The following is a 23774-nucleotide window of genomic DNA, read 5'->3' on the forward strand; positions in this document are numbered from 1 at the left end:
AGTGAGGCTTCCGTCCCTAGAGGTGTGCAAGTCGAGGCCAGAGGCACATGGAATGGCAGACTTGGAAGGATTCAAGCATCAACTGACCACATTCTTGGGTCCCCTGGGTCCTACGAGTGGATGGTTTTGTGGTGGAAATTGCACCGCCATCTCACCCTGTTATCCCCTGCCTGTCCCTTCAAAGTTGTCTGTTTTCCAGGCTCTGTTGTAAGTCACGTTTTCATCCTCTGCTACTTCCTGCCTGTTCCATTAGGGGTTAGTTCGAACTCAGTCAAAACAAGGCAGGTACATTTTTCTCCCATGGGGCAACAGGGCAGTGAAACAGCAGTTCCTGAACTGGCATTTATTAAGCAGTTAGATAATTTGCCAGGGTCACATTCAAGAAAGTGTTAGAACAATAGTTAAGAGTCTGATCTCTGAGTCTGACAGGGACTCCTGGCCTTGCATCCTGCTTTGTTATGAAGCTGAGTGATTTTGGACAAGTTACTCAACCTCAGAGTTCCCAGTTCCTGATTTCAGAGTCCACTGAAGTTTATGCCAGGCTGTGGCCTCACTAATTCCCACTAGAAGGTTAGGGATTCTTGGGAACTGGAGCTGGGAAGCCATTGTAACCCAAGGGCTGAGGTTCCTGGGGTTCTCCAGGGAGATGGAGAAACGTTTGCACTAAGATTCTTCTCAGATGTTTCATGGTCATGTCCTGGTTGGAGGTCAGGGGTCAGAAGGACTCCAAAGCAGATTGAATTCTGGGGAAAGCAGAGAAAAGGCAAAGGACCCAGCTCTGATGCCAAGACCCATGCTCCTGACAGGCTGGGGAGCAGGCTTCCCCAGTCCAGTCCCTCCCAGCCTGCCCAGCAAGGACGTCGAGGGACGGGCTCTCTCCGCCGTGTTTGTTCTACACACCCTGACATCTCTGAAGATCCTTTCTTCCAACAGATCCCTGCAGGGCAGAGCCTGCAATGCACTTGGGTCTTTGCTCTGGCCTGGGCACCCATCTCACGAGTGCCTGCTCTGTGCAGTCCACAGTGGTTGCCTGCCCAGGGGCACAGGGTGTTCCGGAAGCGGCCTGTCTCAGAGGTTCTGGCGGGAGAGGAGGGAGGGAAGAGGCCGTGTCCCGGGCCGCTAGGGAGCGGTGCTGCCCCAAGGCCGAGGGTGGAGCTTTCCCGATCGGCCGGGAAAGGGCTGGGCCCGGCCTACATGTGGGGGCAGGAGAGAGCGACGGCCGGCGTTCTGCGGCGGATCCTGGGTGGTGGGCACTGCTGGCCCGATGCCTGGGACCTTCCACGTGACTCTGAACCGCGGATCACTGGATGCCCAAGATTCCCAGGACCCAATCCCCGAAGTCTGATCTTCAGGACCTTGCAAGTCAGAGGCCGGATTTTCGCCCTGCACACCAGATTCCCAAACGGGATCTCTGGCCAGACTCCTGACCTCCAGATCCTGCAGGAAATTCTCGATCCCAGGATCTGTTCCCGGCTCCCGTCCCGCCCCGGGTGCCCAAAGCCGGGCGCCCGACACCCGAGCGCCCCCGCATGGCAGGGCCGAGCCCGCGGTCCGGAGCTCTGGAGCGCGCCGGCAGCTGCTGGCAAGACCCGCTGGCCGAGGCGCTGAGCCGGGGCCGGCCGCTCGCGGCGTCCCCGGGTCGGGGCTGTGCGCGAAGCCGGCCGCTCAGCGTGGTCTACGTGCTGACCCGGGAGCCGCTGCCAGAGGTAGAACCCGAGACGGGAGCCGAGGCGGAGCCGCTGCCTCTGCGCTGCCTGCGTGAGGCCTGCGCGCAGCTCCCCGGACCGCGGCCGCGACCTCAGTTGCACAGCCTGCCTTTTGGAACCCTGGCGCTGGGAGACACCGCAGCTCTCGATTCGTTCTACAACGCGGGTGAGCGCGCCCGCGGGGCGGAGCGCTGGGTGGGGCTTAGAGTCTGGGGGCGGGGCCGAGGGGCGGGGCTCAGCGACTCACGGGAGACCCCCAGAGGTCCGGAGTCCTGGGGGCATAAAGTGAACTAAAGCAGAGGGGCTCGAGGAGGCACCAGTGATAAAAGCGGAGTTTAGGGGATCTGGAGCGTGGCCAGATTTGGGCAGAGACCTCGCGGATCCAGGTCTGGCTCGGGGTTCAGAGTGGGAGCTTAGGCACTCTGGAGTTGGCACCGTGCCTAGGGAGTGGGGCTAGAATTAGGGAGAGGCTGGGAGCGGGGCAGGGTGTGGTATCTCAGGAATGGGATAGGAGAACTCAGCCTCAGGATGATCTCTCACGGAGCTCATGACGGAGGATCCTGGAGGTGGAACTTGGACTGGGAAAGGGGCCCCTAACACGTGAGGCTAGAGTTCAGGGGTCCTAGCATACTACTTCCGGGGATCCGGCTGCAAAGGGAAGCGAAGGGCACCAACGGCACTGTATTCTAGAGGAGGAAGCTTGGTTTATGAGGCCCCAATAGTTCTGAGAAAAGTGAAAACTGTGGTGCTGGGGAAAACCGTCCCCTGGACGGCAAGGAGATCAAACAAATCAATCCTAAAAGAAATCAACCTTGAATTTTCATGGGGGGAGGGGTCGCTGATGCTAATGCTGAAGCTGAAGCTCCAGTACTTTGGCCACCTGATGCGAAGACCCGACTCATTTGGAAAACACCCTGATGCTGGGGAAGATTAAAGACAAAAGGAGAAGAAGGCAGGCAGAGGATGAGATGGCTGGATAGCAACACTGACTCAATGCATATGAATTTGAGCAAACTCCGGGAGATAGAAAAGGACAGGAGCCTGGCCGTTCTGCAGTCCACGGGGTCGCAAAGAGCCGGACGCAACGGAGCGACTGAACAAGTAGCTCTAGGAGAATCGGCAGAGCTAGGGCGGAAACTGGAGGCGGAGAAGGGTCGTCCGGAGGCGGGGCCAGAAAGCGGGTATTCCAGAGGGGGATCACCCCGCCCTCTCGCCAACCCGGATGCCCCGCCCCGCTACTAATTTGTTTATCCAAGAGTTCAGGAACCCTGCTTGCAGGATGTCCATAAAACGTCAGTCTAACAATGAAGGCTGGAGGTCCCTGGTGGTCCAGTGGTTAAGAATCCACCTGCGGGGCGTGCTTACTCGTTCAGTCGGTCCGACTCTTTGGGACCTCGTGGACTGTAGCCTGCCAGGCTCCTCTGTCCACGGGATTTCCCAGGCAAGAATACTGGAGCAGGTTGCCATTTCCTACTCCAGGGAATCTTCCTGACCCAGGGACAGAACCCACGTCTCTGGCGTCTCCTGCATTGGCAGGTGGATTCTTTACCACACTGCTGCCACCTGGGAAACAGGACATGGGTTTTGTCCTTGGTCCGGGGAAGATTCCACCACCTGTGGCGGGAAAACTAAGCCTGTGTGCCACAACTACTGAGCCCGTGTCAGCCTGCAAGCAGCAACAAAGACCCGTCACAGCCAAAAATAAATAGATAAAAATGAAGGCTGACTCGACCTTGAGGTCACAAAGACACACACACACACAATCATAGATGGACTCACAAATCGTGCATATCTTGCTTCACAAAGGCTGTCGCAGACACTGTCCCACACAGAGATACAGACAGCAAGCGACACACTCACAGAGGCACAGTGTTGTACACACACTAGGCAAGTATGTATATACATGTGTATGTACCCAGCACACTGCTGGTGCCAGCCGCCCCTTTCAAGAGACTGTGTTGAGGACTCAGGGAAGGGCACGTCTCTCTTTGCACAACTCTTGCCTCTCAAAAGGCCCAGAACAGGCTCCGGGTTTAGTGCACAGCCTCCCCTTCTCTGTGCCCAATGCCCGTAGGCGCTGAACAGTGGGATACAAGCAGTGGGGCCTGGGGAGCTCCACCCCTCTCCTTTCAATACCATAGGCATAATTTGTGTATGATCCAGAGGGACCCTAAAAGGGGGAAACTGAGGCCCAGAGCAAAACTGGATTCTGAGGAGTTACATGGGAAGGCAGACCCAGCCAGGATGGATCCCCAGGCTTCTTCCCCACAAGCTGGGTTCGGGACTTGAGGTTTGGGGCTCAGGGCTCAGGGCTCGGGGCTCCAGGCTCTGGGTACCAAGCTTGGGGTTCAGGCTCAGAGCTCAGGGCCTCCACCTGTGTGTCCACAGATGTGGTGGTGCTTGAGGTGAGCAGCTCCCTGGCACAGCCCTCCCTGTTCTACCACCTGGGTGTGAGGGAGAGCTTCAGCATGACCAACAACGTGCTCCTCTGCTCCCAGGCCGACCTCCCTGACCTGCAGGCCCTGCGGGTAGGTGGCCCGGGGGCTGGTGGGGACCAGCCCAGGGCGGGAGTGGCCCTACCCAGAATGCCAGTATCTGAATGTCTCTCTCTTGCAGGAGGACATTTTCCAGAAGAACTCGGTGAGCCGAATCCACCCCTCCTCCGTGGTTTCCCTTTGACCTCCATTATAACCTCTGCTCTCCACCATGTTTCCAGGCCTCCTCATTCACCTCTAACCTCCCTAGTGCCCCCCTGACATCCATGTGACCTTTGGCCCCCTATTGCCTCCCTTTGTGAAGTGGGCCCCTTCCCGGCTATTCTAATCCCCATGGGGGTGGACCTCTGACCCCTTCACTGCCCCTCTCTAATCTATTCCTGACCTCTGACCTCCTCTGATTCCTGGCCTCTCTCCCACCCTAGGATTGCATTGGCAGCTACACGCTGATCCCCTACGTGGTGACAGCCACCGGTCGGGTGCTATGTGGTGATGCGGGCCTCCTGAGGGGCCTGGCTGACGGGCTGCTCCAGGCTGGGGTGGGCACAGAGGCCCTGCTCACACCCCTGGTGGGCCGGCTGGCCCACCTGCTGGAAGCCACACCCACGGACTCTTGGTAATGGGGGCCCCCCAGAGCGGGAGTGCCAGGAGGAGCTGGTGAGGACAAGGGGGGCCTGGAGCTGAGGGGCAGACCCTGCCATTCTCTCTCTCTCCCCTTCCCTGGGCGTTAGTGGCTACTTCCGGGAGACCATTCGGCAGGACATCCGGAGGGCTCGGGAGCGGTTCAGTGGGCTACAGCTGCGGCAGGAGCTGGCTCGCCTGCAGCGGAGACTGGACAGTGTGGAGCTGCTGAGCCCCGACATCATCATGAACCTGCTGCTCTCCTACCGGGACGTGCAGGTGTGCGGGGCTCGGAGAGGCAGGCAGGCCCGTCCAACAAGCCCCAGGCCAGTTTCCAGACCCACCAGAGGCTCTGAATGAATTATCTGACATCTCCAAGCCTTGGTTTCCTGGGAGAAAACCAGGAAAGGCTGGGCACCCAGTGGGGTCTCCGCGTATGGTGCAGTGTCTGCACTTCCTGGAAGTGTGCAGAGGATGGTGGGTGGGAAGGTGGGGGGTCAGGTGGGAGGGGACCCCCGCTCAAGGTTTGCCTCAGGGTCCGTGAGCCGATGAGACCCACCGGAGGCCATGAGGCCAGTGCATGCTGTTCCCTCCTGCAGGACTATTCAGCCATCATTGACCTGGTGGAGACCCTGCAGGCCTTGCCCACCTGTGACGTGGCCGAGCAGCATAATGTCTGCTTCCACTACACCTTTGCCCTCAACCGGTGGGTTGGCAGAACAAGGCTCAGGTCACAGCCACATGGGGACATGGGTCTCTGCTGTGCAAAGTCTCTGCGGTCCACAATCACGGCTGTTCAGGGAATTTGCCGACCAGGATCACCCTGGTGTAAAATCGTCCCTGTGATTCTGTGTCTGCTGCCCAGGGTGGGGTGGGGTGGTGGTGCTGACCTTGGAGTGGTCACAGCCGTCTAAGGCCACGGCTCCGCAGCCACTGCGGTCACTTCCATCTGGGATTCCCACCTCTCGAAGGTCAGCGCTGACCAGAGGCACTGCTCTTCTGGGTTCATGATGGTCAGGCCCTTGGAAAGGTCCCTGCTGTTCAGGGTCTTGGGGTTCCTGGACAGAGAGTGGTCCCCAGCCTATCTTCCCCTTCCCCCTAGGAGGAACAGGCCTGGGGACCGGGAGAAGGCACTGGCCGTGCTGCTGCCACTGGTACAGGTAGAGGGCCCCGTGGCACCTGATCTGTACTGCATGTGTGGCCGTATCTACAAGGACATGTTCTTCAGCTCTGGCTTCCAGGATGCTGGGCACCGGGAGCAGGCATATCACTGGTAAGTGGCCCAAACAAGTGGACAGTGGGCTGAGCTAGTGGGCTGAGGGATGGGGCTATGGGCATTAGTCCCTCCCTGCATCACCCCCCACCCTCACCCCAGGTATCGCAAGGCTTTTGACATAGAGCCCAGCCTTCACTCGGGCATCAATGCCGCTGTGCTCCTCATTGCTGACGGGCAGCGCTTTGAGGACTCCGAGGAGCTCCGGCTCATAGGTGAGCCGCAATCCTGCATCCCTATCTCTTACTTACAGGCGCCCTGAAGGGCCTGGGGGCAGGGCAGGGAGAGAGGACACTGGGCTAGAGCTGGGGCTGACCCATCCCGTTTGGGACCTGTTCTGCCTGAACTCACACCTGGGTCCTCATGCCTAACCTGTACCCTCATGAGCCCCTGAGGCCACAACTGTTCCTAAGCTCACACCTGTGCTCTTTACACACCGAATGCCATATACACTTGTTCCCACACCCTCACCTGTGCCTGAGCTTCTACTCCCACCTGAGATATGGCCACACCTAAGTTTTCACCCATTTCTATCTTCCTGCCCATGTGACTTTGGTGGCCTACACCTGGGCTTTGCCGAAATTCGCAACCACATTCATTACAACCCAGGCCCCTCTCTCCCAGGCATGAAGCTGGGCTGCCTGCTGGCCCGAAAAGGCTGCGTGGAGAAGATGCAGTATTACTGGGATGTAGGCTTCTACCTGGGAGCTCAGATCCTTGCCAATGACCTCACTCAGGTGGCACTGGCCGCAGAGCAGCTGTACAAGCTCAACGCCCCCATATGGTAAGCAGCCCCCTCTGGGGTCCTGGGCCGGCCTGGGCTATCAGCTTCTGCACCTGTATCCCCTGGCATCTAGTCTGAACCTCTTCCAGACCAGTACCCATCGCACCCAATGGCCTGATTCTGGCTGCAACCAAGCCAGTCTAATCCCCCTGGCAGTGCCAGCTGGTGCCTGGACTGAAGACATGCCTATTGTCTGCAGGTACCTGGTGTCCGTGATGGAAACCTTCCTGCTGTATCAGCACTTCAGACCCACACTAGAGCTTCCTGGAGAAGCCCCCCACGGCGCCCACTTCTGGCTCCACTTCTTGCTACAGTCCTGCCAGCCACTCAAGACAGCTTGTCCCCAAGGGGACCAGTGCTTGGTGAGGCCGGTGGGGTGTGGGACCCGGGAGAGGTGCCAGCCCCTTCTGACCAACCCCTCTCCCCTGTCATCTGAAGGTGCTGGTCCTGGAGATGAATAAGGTGCTGCTGCCCGCCAGGCTGGAGGTTCAGGGTACAAACCCGGTGAGCGCGGTGACCCTGAGCCTGCTGGAGCCGGAGAAGCAGGTGAAGTCGCCGGTGAGCCACCCCATTGACATCTATGCACCTCTTCTGTCCGGCCTTTCCCCATCCCCAGACCCCTCTCGCTGTCTCCAGCACCCCTCTGGGACCCCTTTCTTCTCACAGGACGTTCCCTCCAGCTGGACCTTCCAGGTGGCCTCCATCAGCGGCGTCAGGTAAGAGGGGGCCCTGGGGGAGGTGAGCGGGGGAGGCAGCGCGGCTGGGAGGCCGGCTCACCCGGGTTCTTCATCCCTTCCAGCGTCTCCAAGCGGGACGAGCGCTGCTGCTTCCTCTACGCGCCTCCTCCGGCTCAGGACGTCCAGCTGTGCTTCCCCAGCGCCGGGCACTGCCAGTGGTGCGCACAGCCCCGCGGGGTCGGGGTGCTCCGAGGGCCAGGAGGACCAGGGCATCGCGGGAGAGGAAGGGACCATGTTCCCTGGGTGCTCTGGGCAGAGAGGGGAACAGTTTCTGCCCCAGGTTGCCCCTCCCGTCAGTCTTGACCTCCGCCCTCAGGTTCTGCGGCCTGATCCAGGCCTTGGTGAAGAGTCCAGACTCTGGGGCGCCCGCAGAGGAGACGGAGGGCGCTGGGGAGGTGTTGGAGGTAAGGGGGCGGGTGCTGGGAGATGGAGGAGGAGGTTGGGCCGAGGGCCCCACTGAACCCCTCATCTCACCCGCCCTCGCAGTTTGATTACGAGTACACGGAGTCGGGTGAGCGGCTGGTGCTGGGCAAGGGCACGTACGGGGTGGTGTACGCTGGCCGCGATCGACACACTCGCGTGCGCATCGCCATCAAGGAGATCCCGGAGCGGGACAGCAGGTTTGGGGGCTGGCGTGGGGGGCGGGGGTGGCCAGGGCTCCAGGGAACAAGTGGGCGGGTCACATGGGTGGGACCCCAAGTTGAGAGGCTCCTGTGGGCCCGACTGTAGGCCGGAGCGACGCAGAGGCCCACATGGGCGGGACTGAGTGCCTGAGCAGCGAGAGTTCGAGCCCCCGGGGCCCAGCCAGGCCTGTGCGCAGAACCGCAGGGACCCAGCGGCGGGGCTAGGGTCCGGAGGGGCGTGTGGGCTGGGTGATAAAGTGAGGAAGGACGAGGCGGGGGTCTGGGATGAGGGAGGAGAATCTATAGGCCTGTCCTGCTGGCACCGGAGTGGGGTAAGCACCCCTGCCTCAAGCAGGCCTGTTAGTCACTCCCTACCGGCCCCCAGGTTCTCTCAGCCGCTGCATGAAGAGATCGCTCTGCACAAACGCCTACGCCACAAGAACATTGTGCGCTATCTGGGCTCCGTCAGCCAGGGCGGCTACCTCAAGATTTTCATGGAGGAAGTGCCTGGAGGTATCTGCCCTGCGTGGGAGGCAAATGGAACTGGAGTTGTGGGGCCTGGGGATGGAGCCAAGCAAGGGGTGGAGAACCCTCCGGGGAAAATGACCCCTAGCCTGTGTGGGTGGTGTAGCCCAGAATTAGCTGAGGCACTGCGATTAGGTGATGGAAGCTGGGCCATGGCCTGGCCTTCAAGCAGACAGCTGTGGGCTGGACTAAGTGGGTGCCAATTATGACCCTGTACTGCACCTTCCAGGCAGCCTGTCTTCCTTGCTGCGATCGGTGTGGGGACCCCTGCAGGACAACGAGAGCACCATCAGTTTCTACACCCGCCAGATCCTGCAGGGACTCAGCTACCTGCACGACAACCACATTGTGCATCGAGATATCAAGGTCAGCCTGTTGCTGGCTCACCTTGGTGGGGGGTGGGGCTGGCGAGAGGGAGGAGCAGAGAGGGCTCCAGACACAGGCTGGCGGTTGAAGTGGACAGACCCTTTGCAAAAGCTTGGGAAATTCATCAAGAAGTTTCCCTAGGGAGGGAAAGAAGTTCAGATCTGAAGCCAACTTCCAGGATTTCCCTGATTCTTCCAGTGGTTAAGAATCCACCTGCCAACACAGGGGACATGGGTTCCACCCCTGGGTCAGGAAGATCCCAGATGCTGTGGGGCAACTAAGCCTGTGCGCCACAACTACTGAGTCCGTGCTCCCTAGAGCCCATGCTCTGCAAAGGAGAAGGCACTGCAGTGAGAAGCCCATGCACCGTAACTAGAGAGTAGCCCCACTCGACGCAACTAGAGAAAACCAGCACACAGCCACAAAGATCAGCACAGCCAAAAATAAATCAGTAAAATGCAGCCAACTTCCAGGGGGACATAAATGGGATGGCAGGGGGCGGGGGTTGAGAGAGGCAGGGTCAGGCTGGGAGTCTTGGGAGATGGGGTCTGGGATAGAGTCAAGTTCTGGCATCAGGAGCCCAGTCCAATGTCTGCTGAGCACAATGTCCACTCTGCTCAGGGGGACAACGTGCTGATCAACACCTTCAGCGGGTTGCTCAAGATTTCTGACTTTGGCACCTCCAAGCGACTAGCAGGCATCACACCCTGCACTGAGACCTTCACAGGTAACAGCCAACATACCCTGCACTGAGACCTTCACAGGGAACAGGGTGTGGGGTGGCGAAGGAAGCTTGCTGATGTGGGGCAGAGAACTCTTGGGACATTCCAGGGAGTGACGTTTCTCCTGGGCACGGAGTTAGAGTCTTAATGGGAGATGGAACCCAGGGCAGGTCGCTGAGCCAGGGGGCAATGATACAATCTAGAACTGGAGCTTGGAGAGCTGATAACTGAGCTGATTGAGTTCAGTCCCTGAAATGGAGCCCAAAAGTGTAGATGGGGACCAAAGTTCAGAGCGGACAGTGCAGTCTAGGATAAATGATGGCACCTCCTGTGGGTGATGGAGGCCATGAATGTGATGGAGCCTGAGATGAGTGAGGAGACTCAGGATAGAGGTTTGATGACCAGGGTAGGTGATGGGATGTTTTGGATGATAGAGTTCAGGGTGAAAGCAGGTGGCCAGAAAATGATAGAGCCCCCTGCCACCCTCCATGGTGATACAGCCTAGGTGAGCATTACTGCTACTGCTCCTGTCCTAGGGACCCTACAATATATGGCCCCAGAAATCATTGACCAGGGCCCACGAGGGTATGGGAAGGCAGCAGACATCTGGTCACTGGGCTGCACAGTCATCGAGATGGCCACAGGTCACCCACCCTTCCACGAGCTAGGGAGCCCGCAGGCTGCCATGTTTCAGGTGAGATCCTCAGGGCCTGGCTTATGAGGTGGGGTGGGGGCAGACTGAGTCCTGAACACTTCTAAATGTGTCCCTTGTTCCCCGTCCCTGCTCCCTTCCCAGGTGGGCATGTACAAGGTGCATCCGCCAATGCCCGGTTCTCTGTCAGCTGAGGCTCAAGCCTTCCTCCTCCGAACTTTTGAGCCCGACCCCCGTCTCCGAGCCAGTGCTCAAGCACTGCTGGCAGACCCCTTCCTGCAGCCCGGGAAGAGGAGCCGCAGCCCGGGCTCCCCCAGACAGGCTCTAAGGTCCTCAGGTACTAAGTGGGTGGAGGGAGTGAGCACCCTGGGGTGAGGGCAGCGGAGGTTTGGAGGGAGAGGGCTCAGGGGCCCAGGCCGACGGCTTTGTCCCTCCCTTAGAGGCGCCATCCGCAAGCCTTGCTCCTTCAGCAGACTCCACCTCCCAGTCCCAGACATTCCCGCGCCCTCAGGCACCCTCTCAGCACCCTCCCAGTCCCCCCAAGCGCTGCCTCAGTTATGGGGACACCAGCCAGCTCCGGTGAGCACCCAGGGTCCCAGGGTGGGTTCGCTTCATCTGGTTTTGTCCCTGGGGGACTCCCTTCAGCAAAAGCCCTTCTTGGGGACCCAGACACTTGGACCACGTGCAAGGATGGCATTAAGTTTATTGTGCCCTCTCAATGCTGAGTTCATCTCTTTTATCCCTGTGAGGTGGGGGATAAAAGTAAAAGCCAGGATTCAGTCTCTGGGGTGGAGGTGGCTTGAATGGTATTGCTACCCATCCTCCATCGGCCACTCTTCACTGCACCCAGGGTGCCCGAGGAGCCTGGGGCTGACGAGCCCGCGTCCCCTGAGGAGAGTTCGGGGCTGAGCCTCTTGCATCAAGAGAGTAGGCGCCGGGCCACGCTGGCCACGGTTCTGGAGCAGGAGCTGCCGGCGCTGGCGGAGAGCCTGCGCCTGGAGCAGGAACAGGTGGGAGGCTCGCCCCGGCGCCCCCTGCTGGTCGAGCCCCGACAGGACGCCTGCTTTTCCTGCTGACGGCCTAGCGCCCACCCAGCACATCCTCCCACGGGCATCTCTCCTGGCTCATCCGTATACTCGCTGAGGACCCTTCTTTTCCTTCCCAGGGTCCCCGTCTGGAGAGGAGTCACGTGGAACAGCTACTGCTCTGCCTCAGGGCGCACATCCATACTCCCAACCGTCGGCAGCTGGCCCAGGAGCTGCGGGGACTCCAAGGGCAGCTTCGGGCCCAGGGCCTTGAGCCCGAGCTTCTGCAAGGACCGCTCTTCGCCTTCCCGGATGAGGTGAGGGAGCCCTCTCACAGTAAGGGGTACCCAACTTCCCAGGTGGTGCTTGGTGGTAAAGAACCCGCCTGCCAATACAGAAGGCATAAGAAACGGGGGTTCGATCCCTGGGTTGGGAAGATCCCCCGGAGGAGGGCATGGCAACCCACTCCAGTATTCTTGCCTGGAGAACCCCACGGACAGAGGAGCCTGGTACGCTACAGTCTATGGGGTCACAAAGAGTCGGACACGGAATGAAACGACTTAGCACACATGCTAAGAGGTAGGGCGCTCCCAATACTTAGGCATGTGCAAGGTGATATCGCAAGATTCCGCGTCTTCCCCGTGAAGATAGAGCCTCTGGGAATGGGACGCCTGCCCAGTCCTAGCTGCTCTGACCCTCCTTTGATCCCAAGCCCGCCCACCCTACTTGCCTTGGCCTTTCCAACTTAAGCTCCACTCCTCCTTGAGGCTCAGCCGTCTTAGCCGCGCCCTCCCTCCCTCTCCAGGTGAAGCAGGTCCTCCGCAGGCGCCAGATCCGCCCACACTGGATGTTCGTGCTGGACTCGCTGCTCAGCCGCGCTGTGCGGGCAGCCCTGGCAGTGCTGGCCCCAGGTGGGCGGAAGGGCGGAGCCTACCTGCCCGCCTGCGCGTGGGGAGAGGGTGTGATCCTTGGGGCGTGGCGAACACCAATAGGGCAGGTGGGGGCGTGGTCAGTGAGGCCCAGCCTAGACTCGGCGCCAAGGAGGGGGATGTGGCCAAAGGATACCTCCCAGGCTAACGCTGCCTGGCCGGTGCCGAGTCCCGCGTCTTCTGCCAATGTTGGGGTCCTAAATGGGCATTCTCGCCCTGCCTGAGTTCAATCCCCCTCGGATTGGCAGAGGTGGAGGAGGAGGCGGTCCTACCGAAGTCGGAAGAGGCCAGTAATGCAGAGGAGTCCGAGCCCAAGCAGCAGGAGACCCCAGCCGAGCCGAGCCCTCTCCTGGGGGAACCGGAGCAGGGTACCCCTTCTCTGATGGTGCAGCTGGGCCTCTTGCGAGCAGAGACCGATAGGTACAGCTCCGGGGACTTGCCCATAATCTCTGCACAAGCTTTACTGCTACTCCCCCTCCATTCTGTGGGCTTCTGCCTTCCAACAGGCTTCGAGATGTTCTGGCTGAGAAGGAAAGGGAATGCCAGGCCTTGGTGCAACTAGCCCTCCAGCGGGTCAGTGGGGAGGCCAGGACCTGTGCCCTGGCTTCAGAGCCCCCAGGTGAGCAGGACCAGGCTGGTGAACATGAATGGTGGGTGGGGGCAGCTTCTTGGCCAAGGCACCCTTGGGTTCAACACATGACCTCCCTGACAGCGGCTCTCGCGGTGGACCAGGGCCTGGTGCAGTGGTTACAGGAACTGAATGTGGATTCAGGCACCATCCAGACGGTGAGAGGAAATGCGCTGGTTGCCCCTGACACCCACCAACCAAAGACTCCTCTTATGCCCATCTTTCAGCTCTTCTCTCTTTCTCCGTCTAATGCAGAGAATCTCAATACTGAATGAGCACTTTGTATACCCCTGGTGGCTCAGATAGTAAAGAATCTGCCTGCAACGCAGGAGACCCAGGTTCGATCCCTGAGTTGGGAAGATCCCCTGGAGAAGGGAATGGCTACCCACTCCAGTATTCTTGCCTGGAGAATTTCATGGACAGAGCAGCCTGGCGGACTACAGTCCGTGGGGTTGCAAAGAGTCAGACATGACTGAGCGCCTAACACTTTCACTTTACTTTTCCCCCCATCGTACAGATGAGAAAACTGAGGTGCAGAAAGGACAGCCCTAGCATGTTGGTAGTACTGGGTTGGCCAAAAATTCATTCAGGTTTTTCTTACTCGAATGAACTTTTGGCCAACCCAGTAACCCAGAGCTAGTTCTTGGATCTTTGGATCTAGCTTTGTCTGATTTTTACCTCTCCCTGTTTCTGTGTGGGGGTCTCTGTCCACAACCAGCTACTGAACCACAGCTTCACCCTCCATGCCCTACTGACCTGTGCCACTAGAGATGACCTCATCTACACAGGCATCAGGTATGTCCTGGCCCTCGAAGGATAACCCACACACATGGCCTCATGCTGGCCAGATCCTGATATCACCTCACCCTGCCGTTACAAGACTGCCTGGGTTCCTCCCTGAAAAATACAGGGACACCAGTGTCCTTTGGGGACAGAGGGGGCATCAGGCAGACAGTGGGTACCAGAGAGTGCCCAGGGCCTTCTTCTGGCTGAGCCTCACTGAGCCTGGTACCCCCAGGGGGGGGATGATATGCCGCATCTGGAGAGCCATCTTGGCACAGCGAACAAGATCCACGCCAGTTACCCCTGGCCCCCAGGAGGCTGAATGAGGACATCCGAGGCAGGAGGCCAGACCCAAGGATGGATGAATGGAGGAAACACAAGAGGCTTCTGACATACCTGCCCCAGGACCCAGCAGCAACTGGAGGAGGCCAGGTGGGAGGGCGTCAGGGTAGGGGCCAGGCCTCTAGCCCCAGTGGGGAGAACAAATCACAGATGTGCCTCAAGCTCATGAGGGCCACAGGCAAAGACTATTAAACAATACTTTTGTACCCCTGGGCCTTGGCAATGTCTGAAGTATGGAGAGGGGTCCTAGGACCAGCTCCCTGAGGTCTTTATGTCTTGAGTTTAAAATTCTTTCCTCTGGCCCCCTTCACTTTCACCACCAACCCCCTCCCCCATCCCAGGCAGACATCAGCCCCTTGTTACCCTCAGAATAAACTTTATTTTTTAGCCAAGGGCAGGCCCTGAAATGGGGATCCCAAAAGAAGGGTTTTGTAGAGCATGTAAGGCAGCTATGTCCTGGGGGCCAGGTTGGTTCTGAGGGGCAGAAGGCCATCCACCCACTCACATGGCCGCTCCAGGAGGGTTTGCCACAGCTGCCTCTCCTCACGTGTGGAGTCCATCCAGGGCACCTGGAGCCCGTAGCTGCTGCCTGGATGCAGTGGGCGGGGGAAAGGGGTGGAAGGCATGGTCATGTTGGACACCCCAGATCCCAAGGAACACTCGTCCCTGGTCATGCACCATCACCCCCCCAGTTCTCAGTGGACACCAAGCTCAGGAAAGGACAGAGACCTGCCCGAGGCCACATGCTGAGCCCCGGCCTCTTAGCATCAGGTCCCCTCGGGGCTCTGCCCCACTCACCGGTGCCCAGGCTGAGGCGTGTGCCCCCCAGCTGGCGGCTGCCCAGGGCCCCATGGTCCCAGAGGGAGAGCTCCGCACAGGCCTGGCGCAGGTCAGCAGGCCCGAAGCCATCATAGACCATGGTGTGATTGAACATGGGGTTGAGGCTGCGTCGCACCACCCTTGTCCGCTGGCGGCTGGCCCGGCTGTCATCAGGCAGCACTGAGCTGTGAGGGAGGTGGGCTGACGTCAAGTGGCCACCCCCTCACACTCCCCAGTACCCACCAGTCACCGAGTCCTACCCACACTCCCTTGCGATGTCCATGTCCTCTGGTTCCTGCCTGAAAACCAGCCTCAAACCCTTGCTGGGACCTTTACTTCGATCTCCTGCCTTTAAAAATTACAACTCCTATCCACAGGACCCCAGAGTAAAGTCCCTGAAATGCCCGTCTGCTGCTCCTCAGCTCAGTCACCTTCAAGACCACCCAGAAGTGATTTCCACACTTTTCTAAAGCAGGCGCTTGGAGCTCTTTCTGTAAGACAAAATATTACTCAGAAGTACAAAACCTAAAGGGAAACCAAAGCTTCTGGTTAAATCAGGGCTGGGAGCTCAGAACCTCACTGGGGCCTGCCTCTGTTTTACTCTCTGAGGGTGGGACAGCAGATGCAGGCACCCCTAGAATTCCTCCAGTGCTTACTTTGAAAACCACTGAACTGCAAGGACCAAGCCTCACAACCTGGTTTTCCAGGTCTTCCATAGGTTGGCCCTTGAGACCTGCCAGGTCTCAGTCTCAGCTCTCCAACAAGTCCTATAAGCGCCAGTCACTGGAATGCAGCTGCTGGAAAGAGTCCTCACTCTCCTGACTCCAGGCGTTTGCGCAAGCAGTCCCCTCCACCGCTGGAGAAAGGAAGGGAAGCCGGGAAGTGGCGATGCCCCTCACCATTGTACGAAAGTATCCGGGGACCCTGAGCGCAAAGGGATGAGATCCTGAACCTCCTTCACCCAGAAGTGCAGCTCCCCGCTCGGGGGCAGTCCCGGGCCTGCGGAGAGACTCTGCTCAGACCCTGCCCCGGGAACAGCGTCCCCTCACCCTTGCGGGACCCGGGTTCCCCGCTTCTCAAGGCCCTTCTGGCTTGACCCTTGGGGGCGGTCACTCACCCTCGGAACCAGCGGGGAGGTACTTGAGGGACAGAGAGAGCAGCCCGCGGCTGGGAAGGTCGTCAGGAGAGGGCGGGACCTGCGAGAGGCGGGCTTGTCAGGGGCTGGGGACCAGGACCTAGGGAAAGACGGGTCCCCGGACATTGGTGGGGCGTGTCTATGGAGCGGGGTCTCGGGGCGGGGCTCCGAGAGAACCGCCTAGGGAATTCGACAGCCACCCAGGCACCAGCGGTCGGAGACCAGACCTCTGCCTGGGGCCTTAAGGTTTCGAGGGCGAAGGGGACTGGGGGAAAGCCCGGTGGGGTAAAGGCGGGAGATCTGGGCCGGGGTCTCCCCACGCGGGCCAGCTGCTCACTCGGGGCTGCAGGGGGAGCCAGGTGGGCTCGGAGTCCCAGTCCCACGTGTCCAGGGGCACTTCGACTTCTCCCAGAAAGATGTTGCGACCCAGGCTTTCGCGGTGCCACACGGACAGGCTCAACACGCGGCCCCGGAGCTCCGTCTGCGGGACAGAGTACTGGGGACAGGAAAGAAAGAAAGCGAAGTCGCTCAATCGTGTCCGACTCTTGCGATCCCATGAACTGTGCCCGCCAGGCTCCTCTGCCCATGGGATTCTCCAGGAAAGAATACTGGAGTGGATTGCCATTTCCTTCTCCCAGGGGATCTTTCCGACCCAGGAATCGAACCCTGGTCTCCTGCACTGCAGGCAGATGATTTACCAACTGAGCTATGAGGGAAAGCGGTGCACTGAAATGGAGCAGCGTCGAGACCGCGGCCTCAGTGCTGTAGGAGTGTTTGCTGGGCCTTATCCTACCACGCTCCTTGCTGGAAGGAATCCCGGGGAGCCCCAGACGGGGTAAATGCGGGTCTGGACTAGCGCCGTGCCCACCTCTAGACCGAAATGCCGGAGGGTGAGTTAATGTGAGGGCCTCCTAGCCGTTCCTCCCGCAGAATAGAGGATTGGAGCGACCAGGAGTGACAGTACCATGTCTGCCCCTGCCCCCCTACCCCTGCAGAAAGGGGCGGGGGTTCGGTTCATTAATGGGGCCCGCCCCGTCGCCGAAACCTCACCCGGAGAATCTCGTTGAAGACCGGGTTCAGATTCCTTTTCTTCACTGTTGTCTTGCGCTTGCTCTGCTTATCCGGGAGGAGGTAGCTTTTGACGTAGCTGGAGCGGAGGAGGTGAGGAACGAAGGTAAAGGGAGGGGGCCCTTTGCCCTTCCAGCTCCTTGCAGCACCTGCTCCAGCCACAGCCTGGAACGCGTGGCAGGCCTCGTGCCGCACTTTATAGGAGTTAAATCACCCAACGCCTGCGTCTCCCAAGAAGGTTATTCCCATTTTGCAGATGAGGAAACTGAGGCCAAGAAAAGCGGCGTGGTTGGGCGGAGAGCGCGGCCCCCTTAGTCCCCCAGCCTCGCGGGGTCGGGCACTCACGGGTCGGAGCGGCGGCGGCGTGCAGCGGCCAGGCCTTGGCACTGGATCACGTGCACGCGCAACTCGGCGGCTCCCGGCTCGTAGCGCAGGGCGAAGTGCACGGAGCCGCGCACCTGCACCGCGCCCGCCTCCGGCTCCCCGGACAGGCTCATCTGGCTGCCGCTCAGCTGCGGACCGAGGGTGGGAGGTCAGAGCGGGGGACCAGGGCTCACGTCGGGGCTGGGGAAGCGGAGGGAGCGCCGAGGGTTCAGATCGCGGGAATGGTGGGGGATGGGGGGAAGTGAGGTCGAGGGAGGGGTTATGCAGGGGTTGTGTGTTGGGATGCGGGGAAAGGTGTCCCCACCCCCACCCCCAGACCCTTTCCCTCACCCCCTCACCGTGGAGGAGTTGAGGCTGGACATGGAGGAGCTGCTGCTGAGCATGCGGTCGAACGAGGAGTCGGGCCCCGGGTTCTCCTCCCCATTCTCCAGCATCTCAGACGCCGCCTGAGTCTCAGGAGGGGAGTAAGTGACTAAGTGACCGGGGCGCCCCCGTACCCCTTGCTCCTCCCGCGGCTTTTCCTGGTCCCGCACACTCGCAGCCTCGGGCAGAGGCGCTCCCCGCCCGGAATCCGCTCCGGGTCTTGAGAGCAGCCGCGGGCCGCTCCCGCCTACCTGGGCAGGCGGGGTCTGCGGCTCCTCCTCTCCCATCGACGGCGGCTGCATCTCCGGGTCCGCCTCCTCTCCGGCGACGACCAGAGGGTGCTCCAGGTCAGGGGCTGGGAGGGGCACAAGCTGCTCAGCGAGCCCCTCCCCTGCCCGCCCGCCAGCCCGCCCCTGAGCAAATTTGGAGGGACTGGTTTACCAGCCAGGTTCAGGCCCAGGGCTGCCCTGCGGTCGCCTGTGGAGACCACGCCTCCCCGCCCCCAAAACAAGAGAAAGGTGAAAACAGGTGTTTGGGGGTCACTTATAGCTGTCTCTGGGCTTCCCTGGACTGTAGCCTGCCAGACTCCCTGTCCATGGGTTTTCCAGGCAAGAATATTGGAGTGGGTTACCATTCTTCTCCAGGGGATCTTCCTGACCCAGGGATCGAACCCATGTCTCCTGCATTGCAGGCAAACTCTTTACCATCTGAGCCACCAGGGAAGATCACATGGTAAAGAACCCGCCTGCAATGCAGGAGACCAGGGTTTGATCCTTGGGTTGGGAAGATCCCCTGGAGGAAGGCATGGCAACCCACTCCAGGATTCTTGCCTGGAGAACTCCCATGGACAGAAGAGCCTGGTGGGCTACAGTCCATGGGGTCGCAAGGGTCAGACACGACTGGGCGACTAAGCACACAGCACACACAGAGCTGTTTCTGATCCCCCAGCCTCCTGGTGCTTTGAACACACACCTTCCCGCTCATCTTCTTCGGCTTGGGGCTCCTCCTCCTGCTCTGAAGGCTTTGTGGAGACACGTGGTGAGGGGACATCCGGTCCCTGAAAGAAGCAAGGGGTAGAAGTCACAGTGGGGACTGGTGGTGAAGGGGTCAGAGGTTATGATGGGGTCAGAGGTCAGAGGCTTCAGCTCCAGATTTTACACTGCCCTCAGGGCCGAGCCAGTAACCAGCTGCAGGACCAGTCTGGCCCTTTTACTTCACGCCCCTTCACACTTCAGGGCCTGCTCTGCTTGACTCCCAGGGTCCCCACTGGTGGCATCTAAGTCTTGGACCTTGCCCAGCTCTGTCCCCCACCCCATCCCTTGGAGGCTGGGTCCACAGCCCCATGTGACAGAGGAGGACAGAGGCCTAGCCCAGGGTCTCCCAATTAATTTGCAGGCTGGGTTCTTTCCCTAGTACACTCCACCTCCCCTCCAGAGACTCTGTACATGCACTCATTAGCCCGCTGAGTCACTCATTGCTCACCTCGGCTTCAATGAACCTCTCTTGGGGGCCCTCGTCTACGGAGAGCCTGGGAGGAGGGAGAGGTGCAGTCAGGGATGGGCCGACTGGGAAGTACCCGCCACTGCCCGCCACGCCTCCTCACCTGGGCTCCAGGGCCTCTTCAGTCTCTTTCCCTGCAGCCTCGGCCTCCACATCGCTGCCTCCAGCCTGGTCTCCTGCACCCACGTGAGACGTTCTGTGAACCCCTGCTCCTGGGATGTCTGGTCCTTGAAGATACCCACCCACTCCCCACAGCCCACGGAGGGGTGGTGCCCACACAGAGTCACATAGTACCAGGGGCCCCATCTCCTTGTCCGCACATACCCAGTGAGCTGGGCTGCACAAGACCTGCCCCCTCTGGGGAGCTCCTCTCACTCCTGCAGCCCTTCTTTCTGCGGATAGAAGCTCGGACCAGGTCAGAGCCGAAGTGGGCGTGGTGGTGCCGCTGGGAGCGTGCTTCCTGGAACCAGTCCCCAGTTAGGATCTTCAGCTGCCCAGGGTCTGCCAGTGATGCCCGGAGCTTGCTGGAGGATGGGGGAGGACATGGCGGTCACCGCTTATGCAACCAAACATTCTCGCCACCCACTCTGTGTGGCAGGCCCTGTACCTGGGGCCAGGGATATAACAGTAAATCAGACTTGATCCCTGCTTTGGAGGTGCTCAGGTTGGTGGGGAACTGAGTCTGGAATAAACCAGGACACTACAGTGAGGTAGGAGTCATATATATGTAAGAAGATCAGCTTTGCCTTTGAGAATCCTGGAGAGCTTCCCAGAGTAAGTGACATTTGAATTTCTTACCCAGGACAAATTCAGTTCTCCAGGTAGAGAAGGAAAATATTTATTCTTCATTAAATGACTGTGTATAACCCTTCCTAACTCTATGAAGTAGGCTCCTTAACCCCATTTTACAGATGAGGAGAGCGGTGCTGGGGAGGTCCAAGTTACAAGCTAGGAGGTGTCTGTGCATCCCCAGACACTACTGATGGTGCTCCTCTTCACTGCTTCTTCCAGGCACGAGGAACAGCCCAGAAGTGAAGGGTGTGTCCAGGGACTGTGGAGCAACTGAGTGGCTGCAGCGCTACACTTTGAGTCTGTGCGTCGGGGGGTGGGGTTTCCTGGTGGAAGGTGAGATGCGAGAGGCTGACAGAGACCAACCAGGGGGGCCTTGTGGACCGCAGTGCGGAGCTTGTCCCTGATGGGACGCTGAGGAACCGTGTGAGGTTTCAGGAGTGGATACCAAGAGTAGATCTGGAGAGTTCTGGCTGCAGCATGGCGGTGGGCCCGAAAGGGCGAGCCTGCAGGCAGGGAGGCTGGCAAGGGAGCGGGTGCAGCCACGCTGGGAGAGGTGATGAGCTGAGCGGGCCAAGGGCCAAGTAGACCAGGGGCCAAAAGCAAAGCCTACTGAGATATCTGACAAGCTGCACCTTGAAGGGACAGGGTGGGGGCCACCTGAGCCTCCCAAGGCCGGAGCCCCTTCCCGGGCTCCCCTTGTTCTGCCTTACCTGATCCGTCCCTCCTCCAGCTGGCGCAGGCGGGCATCTCGCTTCAGGACCTCAGCAATGGCCTGCTGCTCCTCCTCTGTCAGGAAGCTGAGATCCAGGAGCCCGTCGGCCTCGGGCTCTGGCTCACGTGCCATGAGGAGGCCAGGCAGGGACCAGGGCCCCTCTGGAGCTGGATGGCCCCTCTGGGGCATCAGCCGGGCCAGCGCCCAGGCTGGGCACACGTGACTCCCTGGGGGCAGACCAAGGGTCAGGTCAGGCCTTGCCCCTGTACAGGGCACATCCTGGAGCCAGATGCCCTTTTCTGCCCAAATATACACCCCTGTGGTGGGCAGGGTACAAGCCCAGGAAGGCTGAGATCAAGGTGGCATGACAGGCACTCATGGACACACACTTACAGAGGCCCATGAACATACTCAGGGACACACTCCAAGACATGTACAGAGACATATGTGTACTCACTGATACGTGTAGATACACTTACCCCCACTGAGAAGTACACCTGGTCACACATGCACACTGACCCTTGAATAAAAACAGGCACACGATACCTGGTCCCACATTAAGGGCCCTAGGCAGTCATAGACCCAGATCTATGTGCAGACCAAGAGCTGTACCTCACACATTCTTACAGGCAAGAGCACACAAGGGCGACAAGGACCACAGATGGCTTCACTTGCACAAGGGTAAGTCTGGGGACAGAGGCGTGTCCCTAGATACTTACAAATCACACAGACTTTTGCACACACATACTGCACCCCTGAAACTGGATTGTGGCCTTGAAGCTAGAGAGACCAGGGCCTCACCCCTAAAGCCAGAATTGTGCACACAACAGATAGTAAGTGTTTGACTAGTTAAATGCAGAAATGCAGCTGCACACACATGGGGAATACACACACACACACACAGCCAGACACATATCTGGCTTGGGAAACACAGGCTCACACACGTATCTGCTTGGCCCCCTGCCCTGGGAATCCCCCTACCTGGGTCCCTCCCCTCCACCCTTCACCCCCACCCTGCCCTGGCCCAGTGGGCCTTCCTGTCTGAGGCAACCTCCTCCCCAGCCCACAGCCCAACTTCCTCCCCGGAGGTAACCGCGGCACCCACTCCCCCTGCGGCCTCCAGCCCAGGGATGCCCCTGCTGCCAGCCCTGCACCCTGACCCAGAGGCCCTAGGCCCCTCTACTCTGACCACATGGGATCCCCACGCCCCGGCCTGGATCTGGCTGGGGTCCTGGCCGTGGAGGCTGAGTGCTGCAAAGCAGCTCGGGTACCATGGTGACTCCGGAAGGAAAACACCTGGGCAGCCCCAGGGGGTGTGTGGACGTGGCAAGGGGCCCGCGGCCGGGCCTGAGCCCACGGGCCGGGGTGGTCTCTCTGCTCCCCCTGCCCTGCCAGTCCCTTCCCTCCCGGGGCACCAGGCAGGGCCAGGGTGGGGAGAGGGCGCTCAGTAGGCAGGCCCTGGCTTTGCCGCAATCTGTGCCCTCCCAGCTGAGTCAGCGAGCCCGTCGAGCAAGCCCCTGCCCCACCCTCCCGGGGGGGTGGACGGGTGTCTCAGTCAGGTGTCCTGTATGACGCTGTGGAAATGCCTGTGCCCACGCTAACAGCATTTCCTGAACGTCTACTGTGTGCAGGTCCGGGGTATTGCAGATGCAGGGTTCGGGGCGCTTCTGGGGCCTGGTGTGGGAGCCCCTGTGTTGCCTGGTGTTGCTGTGAGTCTCTGCTCTCGGCAGGTGTCTGCATACCGTGGATCTGGGAGCCTGTATGTTTTGTGGGTGTGAGTGTTGTAGCTGCGTGTGTCTCTGGGCATCATGTCACTGTGTGCTGCTGCACAGGAGACTGTGTGTTCTGTGACTTTCTGGTGACAGCGTGGTGGGATGTGCGCCTGTGTGTGTATGACGGGGCTGTGTGTGGCGGTGTGTACCCTGGTGCCCTGGGGCTACCCAGTGTGTGTATGAGCGTGGAGGCGGAGGGACGGTCTGCGGAATTGACTCTACCCTGGTCCTGAGGTTGAGGGCTGGGCTGTGGGCTTCTGAGTTCAGGGTCCCAAGCAGCGCCCCCTCCCTGCAGTCCCTTCTGGTCCCAGAGGCAGAATCCAGCGTCCAGCCCTCCCCATGGTTCTGACCCTCATGGGACAGATCCATTGGTCAGCTTAAGCGTCTGTCCATTTGTCTGGTTGCTCCAGTCCCAGACGCGTTCCACCTCCCTCCTACACCCCGAGATCCTAGAGGGGACTCAGGATGCCAGGTGGAAGTGCCCGCCCCTCTGGGCACAGGCAGGGGACCCCCGGCCCAAGGTGTATTACCTGTAGGGGTCCAGAATGGAGGGGACGCCTTTGTGGGGTAACCCCGGCTCCCTGGCAGTCAAGTTCAGGGACCAGGAGAGCAGTGAGGGCCTAAGGCTGACTCAACCGCAGCCCAGCAAAGCGGCTGCCCCACTGAGGAGGAGGAAACACCTTCTCACAGGGCCCGATGCAAAACCGGGCCTGGACTCCTGGCTCCCCAGGGGTGCAGCTGTGGCTTTCAGCAAACCCAGAGCTGATCTGGTCAGTGGGAGAGGCCCAGGGCTTGGCTCCAGCTCCTAGGCAGACTTCCTCTGTGGCTCCTGTAACCCGAGCTGGCTCTCACCCCTCAAAGCCTCTGCTGCGCCTTCCACAGAATGGGTTGCAGCCCCATCCCGCCCACTAAGGAGCTGATAGAAACTTGCTTTGAAAGCAAAGTTAGAAACCTTTCTGAGAACAAGGGCAGTGGAAGGATTGCACATGGCAGCCAGATAACCCCGAAGAGTTCCTGC

At 59.8% G+C, this 23774-nt stretch overlaps 2 protein-coding genes and 1 long non-coding RNA gene across 5 annotated transcripts; 1 reads left to right on the top strand and 2 right to left on the bottom strand.

The window, feature by feature from the left end:
- The first annotated feature begins 1115 nt into the window (after window positions 1-1115).
- On the top strand, window positions 1116-14417 carry MAP3K6 (mitogen-activated protein kinase kinase kinase 6). 2 transcript variants are annotated; one of them, XM_070775666.1, is made up of 29 exons: window positions 1116-1872; window positions 4095-4234; window positions 4323-4346; window positions 4627-4817; window positions 4933-5101; window positions 5422-5528; window positions 5925-6095; window positions 6198-6310; window positions 6720-6879; window positions 7079-7241; window positions 7318-7437; window positions 7546-7595; window positions 7679-7774; window positions 7933-8020; window positions 8103-8236; window positions 8625-8752; window positions 8994-9130; window positions 9752-9857; window positions 10389-10546; window positions 10649-10841; window positions 10945-11083; window positions 11355-11514; window positions 11670-11846; window positions 12335-12440; window positions 12707-12878; window positions 12965-13077; window positions 13171-13244; window positions 13805-13881; window positions 14184-14417. In XM_070775666.1, exons 1-29 carry the CDS (start codon window positions 1530-1532, stop codon window positions 14401-14403), a joined length of 4029 nt encoding a protein of 1342 aa, XP_070631767.1. In that variant the 5' UTR covers window positions 1116-1529; the 3' UTR covers window positions 14404-14417. The 2 variants fall into 2 exon arrangements, with proteins under 2 accessions (XP_070631767.1, XP_070631776.1); XM_070775675.1 differs by having other exon boundaries at window positions 1118-1872; window positions 14105-14417.
- LOC139178258 (uncharacterized) lies at window positions 11188-12386 on the bottom strand. The gene is made up of 2 exons (XR_011562708.1): window positions 12260-12386; window positions 11188-11914 (listed from the first exon to the last, which is right to left on the bottom strand). It is a non-coding gene; the product is annotated as an uncharacterized lncRNA (long non-coding RNA).
- A 150-nt stretch (window positions 14418-14567) lies between the features above and the next one.
- SYTL1 (synaptotagmin like 1) lies at window positions 14568-23440 on the bottom strand. 2 transcript variants are annotated; one of them, XM_070775691.1, is made up of 15 exons: window positions 23287-23440; window positions 20983-21211; window positions 19805-20004; window positions 19584-19656; window positions 19463-19508; window positions 18953-19037; window positions 18232-18335; window positions 17956-18063; window positions 17579-17745; window positions 17216-17312; window positions 16503-16661; window positions 16148-16226; window positions 15930-16029; window positions 15010-15215; window positions 14568-14800 (listed from the first exon to the last, which is right to left on the bottom strand). In XM_070775691.1, exons 2-15 carry the CDS (start codon window positions 21171-21173, stop codon window positions 14661-14663), a joined length of 1755 nt encoding a protein of 584 aa, XP_070631792.1. In that variant the 5' UTR covers window positions 21174-21211; window positions 23287-23440; the 3' UTR covers window positions 14568-14660. The 2 variants fall into 2 exon arrangements, with proteins under 2 accessions (XP_070631792.1, XP_070631785.1); XM_070775684.1 differs by having other exon boundaries at window positions 17956-18069.
- Window positions 23441-23774: the final 334 nt, after the last annotated feature.

The sequence above is a fragment of the Bos indicus genome, chromosome 2, assembly GCF_029378745.1.
Source record: "Bos indicus isolate NIAB-ARS_2022 breed Sahiwal x Tharparkar chromosome 2, NIAB-ARS_B.indTharparkar_mat_pri_1.0, whole genome shotgun sequence".
Lineage (NCBI taxonomy): Eukaryota > Metazoa > Chordata > Mammalia > Artiodactyla > Bovidae > Bos > Bos indicus.

Coding starts and splice junctions, on each gene's coding strand:
- SYTL1 (XM_070775684.1), bottom strand. CDS start 21,173: ATGCCCCAGAGGGGCCATCCAGCTCCAGAGGGGCCCTGGTCCCTGCCT. Junction 19,657..19,804: donor TGTGCAGCCCAGCTCACTGG/GTATGTGCGGAC, acceptor ACGTGGGTGCAG/GAGACCAGGCTGGAGGCAGC. Junction 19,038..19,462: donor AGAGGTTCATTGAAGCCGAG/GTGAGCAATGAG, acceptor TGCTTCTTTCAG/GGACCGGATGTCCCCTCACC.
- MAP3K6 (XM_070775666.1), top strand. CDS start 1,530: ATGGCAGGGCCGAGCCCGCGGTCCGGAGCTCTGGAGCGCGCCGGCAGC. Junction 13,078..13,170: donor CCTGGCTTCAGAGCCCCCAG/GTGAGCAGGACC, acceptor CCTCCCTGACAG/CGGCTCTCGCGGTGGACCAG. Junction 13,882..14,183: donor CTCATCTACACAGGCATCAG/GTATGTCCTGGC, acceptor CCTGGCCCCCAG/GAGGCTGAATGAGGACATCC.